This window comes from Etheostoma cragini, chromosome 5 (genome assembly GCF_013103735.1).
Source record: "Etheostoma cragini isolate CJK2018 chromosome 5, CSU_Ecrag_1.0, whole genome shotgun sequence".
Taxonomy (NCBI): Eukaryota; Metazoa; Chordata; class Actinopteri; order Perciformes; family Percidae; genus Etheostoma; species Etheostoma cragini.
In genome coordinates this window covers 11,877,489-11,888,421 of record NC_048411.1, presented here as the reverse complement: position 1 = coordinate 11,888,421, position 10,933 = coordinate 11,877,489, and the positions used below count along the sequence as shown (strand labels likewise).

At 39.3% G+C, this 10,933-nt stretch overlaps 2 protein-coding genes across 4 annotated transcripts; one reads left to right on the top strand and one right to left on the bottom strand.

Annotated features, from left to right (window-relative positions):
* The first annotated feature begins 1,088 nt into the window (after window positions 1-1,088).
* rsrc2 (arginine/serine-rich coiled-coil 2) lies at window positions 1,089-7,508 on the top strand. Of its 3 annotated transcripts, none has more exons than XM_034871562.1 (10): window positions 1,089-1,274; window positions 2,544-2,688; window positions 3,069-3,109; window positions 4,467-4,630; window positions 4,937-5,068; window positions 5,195-5,242; window positions 6,011-6,096; window positions 6,190-6,455; window positions 6,592-6,681; window positions 6,796-7,508. In XM_034871562.1, exons 1-10 carry the CDS (start codon window positions 1,269-1,271, stop codon window positions 6,979-6,981), a joined length of 1,164 nt encoding a protein of 387 aa, XP_034727453.1. In that variant the 5' UTR covers window positions 1,089-1,268; the 3' UTR covers window positions 6,982-7,508. The 3 variants fall into 3 exon arrangements, with proteins under 3 accessions (XP_034727453.1, XP_034727452.1, XP_034727454.1); XM_034871561.1 differs by having other exon boundaries at window positions 5,195-5,311; XM_034871563.1 differs by having other exon boundaries at window positions 1,183-1,235; window positions 5,195-5,311.
* A 314-nt stretch (window positions 7,509-7,822) lies between these two features.
* si:ch211-110p13.9 (uncharacterized protein LOC562347 homolog) lies at window positions 7,823-10,652 on the bottom strand. The gene is made up of 4 exons (XM_034871564.1): window positions 9,838-10,652; window positions 9,093-9,222; window positions 8,778-8,911; window positions 7,823-8,677 (listed from the first exon to the last, which is right to left on the bottom strand). Exons 1-4 carry the CDS (start codon window positions 9,955-9,957, stop codon window positions 7,904-7,906), a joined length of 1,158 nt encoding a protein of 385 aa, XP_034727455.1. The 5' UTR covers window positions 9,958-10,652; the 3' UTR covers window positions 7,823-7,903.
* Between the last annotated feature and the right edge of the window lie 281 nt (window positions 10,653-10,933).

Here is a 10,933-nt window from a genome sequence, read left to right as displayed (position 1 = left end):
GCCCGCTAGCTTGCTTAGCAAGGTGCAATCTAGAAGCTAGCTAACTGATATTAATTGAGATGCTAACGTTGGCTAACGGAAAACTGTAGTAAAACAAAATCTCATTTTACTTGTGCCGATTCCTTTAAGTGTTTTGCCGTGCAACCGACAGCTGAACAAGACATTATTATCCGACCAAAGTGTCACAGCCACAGCGGTGAAACGTAGTCAACCCCCAAAATGAAGTTTACGTGCCATGGACAAGCTTTGCTAACACTCTGTCATGATTGACAGGCCGAGAACTGTCAATCACATCATAGCCACGCCCTAAAACACCCCCGGCTTTATCGCCAATTTTAAAATCAACGAGACCGTAATTTAAAGAATGAACATCATTCTGTATTGCAAAAGACTTCAAACTAGCGATCGAGACCACAAACTCATTGTGAAGATGTTTACTGAGGTAATAAATCAAGTGAGAAGTGGCTCATTTCTCCATAGACTTCTATTGAAACCAACCTCTTTTGCAACCACGCGTGTCGCCCTCTGCAGGAATTCAGATAGAATGCAGGTTTAAGTTACTTCCGCAGTGGTTGCACTTTTCCGAACCGGATGCTCTGTCCATCAATATATATACGGTCTATGACCTTTCCTTCTTCACCTTTTACCTTCTTTAACTGTCTATGCTTTCCTTACCCGGAAAAATGTTGCGCATGGATGTTGAGGCCTCGTTGCGTTGCCAGGTTGGACATATTTACAGCTGCGGTTTGAAGATGAGATATTTCATAAAATTGATGTATTTTTGAAATGCAATCAATTGTAATAATTAACAACACATTTGAGAAATTATTTATTTTATTTGAAAAGAAAAGATTACCAGCGCAATTCATTTTATTCCAGATTATCAAATTTGCAAAGCTCTGCACACACAGTGGCAGTTACAATTGAATATCTCGCATAACTCGTAATTGATATTTACATATACACATACTACATATACTTTAATTGATTTCCTTAAAATTGAATTACTTATTCTATTTGAACATATTTGCCGTGGCCCTGCTTCTTGTTTGGTACTTCTCGATCCGGGTAAGACAACTGTCAGCATTTGGCTGAATGTAGGGGATACGACAGGCAAAACCTGGCAACTCGGATCAAATTGACTTAACCAAGCTAGCTAGACAACGGCTCTTACGGCAGTTGTATCAGCTAGCTAGCTAAGTTCCTGTGGTTTGGACAGTCAACAAAGCAGCCGTGTAACGTTAACCTACAAAGTGTGCTTCAGGATTATGTCTGTAAGTATAATTATATAACGATGATAATACATACATTTATGCAGGGACATTTAAATAACGTACGTATAGGTTTATGATTCTATTTAGACTTTATTTTTCTTAACGTTAAAGATGGCGGCCAGCGTTAGTTAGCTTGGCTAGCTACATATCTAGCAAACTCGAGAATTGTTCTCTGGTGAAGTTTGAATGGCGAACGTAACGTTAGTAGGACTAAGATAGCTAATGTGGATAGCATACTTGTTAACTGGCTTGTTTTTGTTTGTCTGCCCTTTAAAAATCTGACTCTTCATTTTGTCCAAAAAAACATTGTCATGATACTCCAAAATTCCCCGGATGTCGTGTTTCGAATACGCTTAGCTAGAGACATTGTGATTTACTGTGAGATGGATCTTTTATAGTGGACTGAGGTAACATTTGTGATTTTGATACCACATTTGAAAGCGCCTTTCAGTCTGTATGGATAATAACCAATGGGCCATTAACTTAATACATTCTGACTGGATTGAATAAACGTATTCGCGGATGTTACACGTATACAACAAGGAACCTTATGTAGATCACGATCATACATCTTTTACAAACATACAATCTATGGTATCCCTACAGATGTAACCGCTACAGTAAATTGTAAGTGCATCCAAAGGCTGGGCATAAAACAACAAAAACAGAATCTTAAATATGAAGAGAAACATACGAGAGAGAATGCATAAACAAACTATTTAAACCGTGTGTTTAATAAGAAGATGGGCTTTCATAGCACTTCAGCCCATCCTTACTAATACAGTTTTTGAAATACATTTTTATTTAAATTTTCTCTGCTGACTAGTGGTCGTAAATAGAGATGTTTCAATATTTTTTTTCCTTTTTTATACATACATGCATACATGCCGTGTCTCATACACACGTAAAACATCTAACACATATATATTTGTATGTATGTACATACATGCATAGATTTTCTACAGTTCTTACACTTATGAACATTACTTTACGCCGAAACCGGTTGATACTGACAATTCTTAAGTGTGTGTTTTTGTGTCTCAAATTAATTCAAGGATAAAAATCTTAAAGTAATCATTTTAGCCACATCAAAACACATGTCTTATATTGCCCTGTTCAACAAAATATGTTTAGTTGAAAATAGTCTCATACACTGGTACTTTAACATCATTGTCAGCTGGCTTTGGGAGGGTATACAACAAGGACATTAATCCTTTAGAATACTATTTTGCTGCTGATGTGTTTTTATCTCCTATCCATTACTTCCAGGGAAGTGACAATGACTCTGTTGACTTAACCAGAACAGGCTCCCCAGTTAATCACCGAAAAAAACACAGCATGGAGTCATCCCGATCTCCCAGAAGTTCCAAACACCACCATTCAAGGTCAAGGTCCCACTCCAGGGACCGGAAACGTAAGTATTCAGTAATGATACCCAGACAGTGCTGAAAAGGCCAGAACAATTGGGGACATGTCTGTAATTGTGAGGCGGCTGAGGTCCCTTCACTGTATTTGGGGGGGGGAGAGTATATTAAGATATACCACAATCACTGTTTAAAGTATGTAGTCTCTCATGTTGTTTTGCCAAGTGCAGATTTAACGTGTCCATAGAAATCAGTCAATTACTCAACAGAAACTACTGCAGAATTGTGTCCAATAACGTCATACGTTACTATCTACAGTAGCTTCACTGTCTTTTTCCATATTTGCTCTTGACAAACTTTATTTCTTTTAAAAGTCTGCTCAAAGGGTAGTAATGATATCTGTCAGCACTCTGCTTCCTGCTGTTTTCAGGTGACCGGAAATACAGACGGAGTCGCAGCAGAAGTAAAGAGGTAATTAATACATTCAATTCTATGAATAAAAACACATTTGATGTGAGTTTTAAGGCCTTAAGTTTTCCTTGTTAAGTTTAGGCGGAGGTAAGTACATTTCATTAGGTTAAATATGTTTCAATAACGAAAATAAAGAACAAAAGAATTATATGGAGATGAGCTTAGTCACATGGAAAGGGTCATTTTTTACCCTTCCTATGTCGACATGTTTTAAAGGAAGCTTTCATCCTTGGATATCTGTCATTGTTTGTAACCATGGTAAATGGTGAAGAGCAGATTTTTTTTTTGTTAAATCCTGTGTGTAGATCACATGATAACATTTCTATAATAAATCATACTCAGCGTGCTAATGCACGAAGAGACTGAACAGAGGACCCTGCTGACATAGCAAAATAATATGTCTACTACTGGGACAGGTAAATATCTGCCATTCAAACTCCTATATGTCTCACACTATTAGTAAACAAATTGGAATTAACTCTTGCATCTCTTTCAGCGAGGGATGGGCATAATTTAAAGAGTAAAAACTACTGCCCAAATCTTTAGGGATATGCTACATCTCTACATGAGATAGAGATGGTGTGACTCTGCTATAAAGAGAATTTGACATAAGGTTGCGCAAAGAACAGTAGTCCTGGCAAAAAATAGAGAGAAGAAATACATTTTAATTTAGAAAGGGTGTCTTTGTTTTTCATGTTCAATTATCATTGTGTGTTGTATGATTTGGATGACGCAAGTAAAGAAGCTGTAAAAGTAAGTTGGAGGCCCGTCCCTACTTTTACCTTTCAGTCAGTTCAAGTTCAAAGCAGTTCAAATTTTTTTTACTTTCTGAGAATCAGCTGTTACGGGTTGAATGCACACTTTAACAAGTTGCGAGAGATTCCAACCATGCTGGTTTGATTAATTAAATTACATTATTGCATTATTATTTTTTTCCAAAGCGACTCCCAATAAGTGCATTCAATCATGTGGGTACAACCCCAAAAACTGCAAGAATCATGCAAGGACACTAACTTCATCAAGTGTGATGATTTACTTCAACTTCTACGTTTAGAGACAATAAGAGATAGAGAACGTGTTTTTTAATGGGCCAAGGTGTAGTCTGAACAAGAGATTTTAGTCTGTGATGGAATTTCTATAATTACATTGAAATAGTCAAATTAGTGCATACTACAGAAAGGTCCACACTATCAGTCACATTCACAGAATGAAATAGTATGTTATGAAAATGGATTTGAAATGACAAGGATTTTTTTCAGCTTGTCTAAGTTTATTACATACCTTCTGCCCTAAGCCATGGTACTAACTCTTTTTGTTGCACTATTTTCCTGAAAGAGACAACTTCTTCTTAAAACAGGCACGAAAGAGGGACACTGAGAAGCCATCAAAATCACACAGAAAAACAGACGAGCAGCAAGAGCCAGAGAGACTTTCAGCAGAGAATGGAGAGGAGCGGTCCAGACGCAAAGACAGGAGGCCCTCCAAGGGAAGGAGCGTGTCCAGGTCACACTCACGAGAGAGGTTAGTCCGGATTAAACTGCAGAGAGGAATATGTTCAGCCGGTCCTTTTGACTTGTTTAATGACGCAAGGGAAATTCATTGTGATTAGGGGTCTGTTATATCTTCTGGATTAATGATGGTTAGAACTTTTATTAGAATAATGGCGAACATGATGTCTATTGTAGAAGTTCGGGTCTCATTAAGTACACTTAGCATTTTTGATATACAGTAGATCATCTGTTCCTAACATTAATCACGGCTAAATGTATGGCAGTGATATAAATCATGGCAGTAATTTATGTGATTGATGGATCGTATTGCTTTCAGGCGCCCTCACAGCAAAAGTAAGGACAAACGGCGATCACGATCACGCAGCCGGGACAGGAAGAAGAAGGCTAGGTCTCGCTCAGGTTCAAGGACCAAACACCGTCATCATAGCAGAAGTCGCAGTAAGAGCAGGTGAGCTTAATTGAAATATCAGCATTTCTTGTGGTTAAGTATTTTTGACCTGTGTTCCTGCATGTTTACATTCTACTTGTCATTAACCGTATACTCATAGAGTTTTTTTTTTGGTTGTTCCACCAGGGAGCGAAAGAAAAGGAGTGAGAAAGTGCGCAGAAAGAGTCGAAGCAGGTCTGTTAATCCACCTGCCTTCCGGGGCCGAAACGCAGCTATGGATGCACAAGAGGCCCTGGCCAGAAGGCAAGGCAACAGCTTACAGGGCATTTACAATATAGACGGCTGGTCGTTATGTTCTGGCCAAATCCAAGAAATAGTAGAGGTGCTTATTGTATCTGTGTAATAGCAGCTACAAAGCCTGTTATACAGACATCGTTAACTTTTACTGCACTACTACTGCCTGACATTTTAAGAAGATGAGATGGCTAGCAGGCAAATCACATATTAGGAAGCATAACAGAGAAATACATTTTAAAACTTACCATCAGCCACCCTTCATTTCTGAAGTTATTCAGATGAAAGTGGTTGGGTTTGGCTGTAATCCGACTTCTCACCCATGTTGCACTTGCCAAAGAGCATTGTTGTTTAATAAAACCACACAAAAAGGAAACATAAAATTGACATAGGTGAGGTGTACAAGTGCTTTAGGTATTTTAAGACACTGACCTTGAATTTCAACGTCACCATTTAGAGTCTGGCCGGGGACCTTCGTTGCATGTTACCCCTTTTTTTTCTCCCTTTTTATTTCCTTTCAAATCTCTACTGTCCCCTTTTTAAATAAAGGCATTCATGCTCAACCATTATATATGTAAAGTCTGGCTGATGTCTCCAACATGTTGAGCTATGAATTTTTGCACATAGGTCATATTACAACACAAAGTACTGAGCACAAAAGGCTTTTAACCTTATAAGTAACAATCTTTTCTCTCTTTTTCTTTCCAGGCTGGAGAGAGCCAAGAAGCTACAAGAGCAGAAGGAGAAGGAACTGTTGGAGAAACAGCAGCAGCAACAGCAGGAGATAGCTGCAGGTAAGAAGGGCTGATTGTGCCAAGTTTTAAAATTGATAATTTGAGTTGAGATTCAGTCACTTACTTAAGCTGGTCTGTGCATTTTGTTTCCAGTGACTGCCCCTATCGCAGCAGTAGCTGCTGCAGCTGCAGCGACCACCTCCCACCCTGCGCTCAATGTGGCGGCCCTCCTGGCCTCTGGGACCCAGGTCACGCCTCAGATAGCCATGGCTGCGCAGATGGCAGCCCTTCAAGCTAAAACACTGGCAGAGACTGGTATTGCTGTGCCCAGCTACTATAACCCATCAGCTGTGAACCCCATGAAGTTTGCAGACCAGGAGAAAAAGAGGAAAATGCTATGGCAGGGGAAAAAGGAGGGGGTAAGATTGGATTTTGCCGTTATTTAGTCACCATTTCTATGCGTGCCCAGCATTTCCTCCTCAGTTTGTGTAAAAGGATAATTTAATGTACAGTGTTTTTACATTTTCATCATTACATGACGCTTATCATTTGAAGGACAAGTCCCAGACAGCTGAGTTGTGGGAGAAGCTAAACTTTGGAAACAAGAACCAAAATGTTAAATTTCGCAAACTAATGGGTATTAAAGTAAGTATAATTACTCAAATAATGGGTATTTGCTGTTAAATCTTCAGTCCACCACTCTTTAAGCTTTCTAAACCTAAACTTCTCAGAGTTAAATTGAATTTGGTGTCTTAACAGGGAGAGGATGAAGTCGAAGCTGCCAAACCACTAAACGATGAAGGCTTGAAGACTCTTCAGAAGCAGGAGGAGATGTTTAGGAACCTTGATGTTCAGTATGAAATGGCTCGATCGCAGACACACACCCAGAGAGGAATGGGCCTTGGCTTCTCCTCCTCATTCTCACGTGGAATGGACTCTATCTAGTGCCAGCCATTGGCCGTCTTTGCCATTCATCCAGGACCCCCAATTCATCGCTAGCCCTCAAGCTTGCATGGATGTTGCTCAGAATATGTAATTTATTTATAGAAAACATCTTGCATATTGGAACATTATAATGTAAATAGCCAGATGCTGAGTTTGTCTCAGTGTTTATTAATCTGTACTGTAATCTTTGCAAAAGGATGCATCACTTTGACTGGTTGATACTGGTTAATATTAGATATTTGTTTGAATAATGTGGTAGCTTTTTTTAACTCATATATTGATATGTGGTTGTTTGAACATAAACTGAATATAATGTGGTTCAATAGGCACGGTTTACATCCATTTAGCAAAAGTCGTCTGAAGTCAATGTAGCGTTATCAGAATCCCCACAGATTAATTTCTCATGACTGAGAAAAAACAGTGGGTTGTAATACATATTGTCTTCAGGATTGCTATGGATAAAGATGTGCTTGATAGGAGTCACACATATTTCAAATGTTCTTGAAATAAATTAGTTTTGTGTTAAACGATTTTTCATACTTCACCTCTTGTTTTAATGTGACTTCTGTGGGTTATTACATTTTGGTTCAATTAACTCAGTGCTGTTACAAATATAAAAATTATATTGCAATATCAATATTTTCCAAAATCTATATAGCAATATAACAAATGTGGCTAAATCATATATAATTGCGTTGATGCAAAGTTAAATGAAATTTAAAAACTGCATTACATCAGTAAAATTTATATTCACAATATGTCAGTTGTTTTTTTCAAAGAGTTGTTTTGAAATCAGTTTTGTAAAACAATATAAAATGGTCATGGTAATAAGATCAAACAATATTGATCAAAATCACATTTATTAGAATACTGGAAATGTTTTACATTTCAGGTCTCTGTATTGATGCCTCAGTGAATTCCACTATTTACATATAAGACTGGAGTACAGCACATGAGCCACGCCTGTGATGAGGTTGTGGTTTGCAAACTCGAGGATAAGGAGCAGGATTGGGTACTCGCTGTGTCTCCTCTCCACGGTGGACTCCTCAGTTAAGCCCATCCAATGAAGCAGCAGTGTTTGCATGGCTTCTGGGAATAGCTCTGTTGCTAGTTCCTCAGCAGGTGGCAAGTCACTAATTTGTTCAATATGCTGAACTTTAAAACCCTCCACTTTCTGGCTGATGCTGCTGTTGGCTGCATGAAATTGTTGACCTAGCCAGCATCCTATACCGCAAAGCAGGGAACTTGAATACACACAGCCCCAGTCTTTGGCCTTTAGCAGGGCTAGCACAGTTTTTGTCACATCCTTTTCTTCTAGAGTCCCATTTATGTACTGATCAATGTTTTCCAAAAGCAGCAAGACAGTCTCCAGCTGTTCTGTGTAGCTTTGAGTCTCACATGAGAGTTTGTCATCCAAGCTGTGCAATTTTTGTCTCACTGTGGATACCAGTTGGCTTTGCTCGGTTTGCAAGCTCCGCTCGGGGAAAGAACAATAATCGTGATCTGCTGATGTATCACCTGTGTCACTGCCACATACCTCCACCGAATCCCTGACAACCTGGCACTGCTGAGGTTGTGATGATTCATTCCTTGATTCTGTCTCATGCAGGCTGCTGCACAGTGCGAAGTCGAGCTGCACACTGAGGCTGTAACTCATTTTCAGAGGGCTGTCATTTATCTGCGATTTCCAAACATCCTACAAAATGAAAGACTAATCAGTCAAAAGGCATTTGTAGGCAGGGTGTATATATAAAACAAAGTGAATATATAATGCTACAATGTTAACTGCACTGCACCTGGAAGTTCTCTAGTACAGCAAGCTGCTCTTGCTTACTGTACATCTCAAAGGCTACTCGAAAAAGTCCTTGAACGCTGTAGAACCAGAGGCTGTTACTTGCAGTAGGTACCTTCAAGCCATGGAACCTGAATGCTGCAACAAGAAGTCAACATTCAACTTTCAAGTGTGAAAGAGAGAGAGAGAGAGAGAGAGAGAGAGAGAGAGAGAGAGAGAGAGAGAGAGAGAGAGAGAGAGAGAGAGAGAGAGAGAGAGAGTGTGTGTGGTCTAAAGTCATTGCTAAATCTTTATGGTACTATTTTAACTTGGTTTTTACCTGAGGAAAAAAATATTTTTGTTGCAAATCCTTTCTTGGCAAACTTAGCGTGGTGTCTTGGATGGTTCTCAGTGCGGATGTCTGTGTTGGAGAAGAGATCAGCTCCTAAATAGAGAGGGACCATTGGACTCTGAAATAGACAGAGGATACATATATGGGTGGGAATCACCAGACGCCTCCCGATACGATATCATCACGATACTCAAGCCAAGATACAATATTCTGCGATTTCAATTTATAACCGTTTTCAAATGATGTCCCCAAAAGGAAACTTTGCCAATATCTGTTTTATCTAAAAAGAAACATTTCTGTTTGTTCATATCACTTTAATTATATTGCTGCAAAATGGTCAAGCAGACAAACTGACCAACAAAAATATTATAAAACACGATACTTGGCGCCTGTGTATCGATACAGTAATGCCACTGAAAATATCGCTGTATGAACCTACCTCTGTATGATGTCTTCAATTAAGACGTGGTTATACATTGGGAAATTGACAGTATATATATATATATATATATATATATATATATATTTAAAAGAAGAAGCTACGTTAGCCTACTGTTTGCGTTCAATGGAGCTACACATGATGGCCGATATAGCACCATCTAGCTGGTTTCAGGGGTTATGAAAAATGTGATACCAAAAACTAATCTACAATTTTCACTGAAGCAAAGAGCAAAACATATCTTTGAGTCTGCACAGCAGACTGTAAAAATAAAGTCAGCAGTGATACACTCACCTTGTTGGGACACTCTGTCAGCCTGAACGATGTCAGATTCACCAGGTGAATGAACCGAATCTTCCGTGCGCCCCCGTCCCACTGCGGTAAGGTTAAGTGGATAGTTGGGCAACTTGACATTACTGGAAGCAAAGTAAGCTTCTCACTTACTCAAAATTGTGTCCAGTCCTGTAGAAAGACTAAATGGTTTACCAAAATACTGTAAACGAAGCTAAAGAAGTCAAAAGGTTGGAACAAACAAATGAAACGGACTCAACGGAACAGAAGAGTACGGTTTGAAACAAGCAGTTTTGTAAGCCCTCACCGCTGTATTACGGACTAAAGAAGCGGCTATAACATATAATATACGAGAGTGGCTCCTTTTTTGCTTACCCTGTGTGGTCTTCTTTGTGATGTATGGTTTGTGTAACTTATACATTTACACATAGTAATCTGAGGAGATATAGAAGCAGCAGAGTTTTTTCTCTTTTTGTTGGATTTCTGTAACCTGTAATACAATGTGGTGGGCTAAATAAACCCAGTCAACTTCTCCTTCCAACCACGTCACGTCTACTTTACACGTGACATAAGGAGGACCAATGCATTCGAAGGATAGATGCTTTCGTAGTGGCTGGGTAAAAATGGCTGAAGTTGATTTCGGCGATTGTGAGCTATTTCAGCTGCTTGATGACTCCGCACCGGCCCCAACGCATATTCGTTTCACAGATGATGATGAGGAAGACAAGGAAGAAACGAGCCATCACCGGAGCAGACTGGAGGAGTACGATGACTACGTTCAGAGACTCACCGAGGAAAATATCCTTGTGTCAGATGCGCTCATTGTATGCTAGCTAGCACTGTGGCTGTGAGTTAGCATTAGCCAACCTCAGCTAGCACCGTGGGACCCTCCAGTCTGTAACCAAAACAGAAAAAGCACAACCTGAAAATGTTTGCTAATGAATCTTTTGTAGTTTTTCTCTCTATTTCCTTAACTCGTAGTTACATAAAGGTTTAAGAAGAAAACTGAAACTCTTGACACGACCAAGGTAACCGTTAACGTTAGCTGACACTAACGCGCACAACAAATAAAACGAAACTGATCACCCAATAACCAATG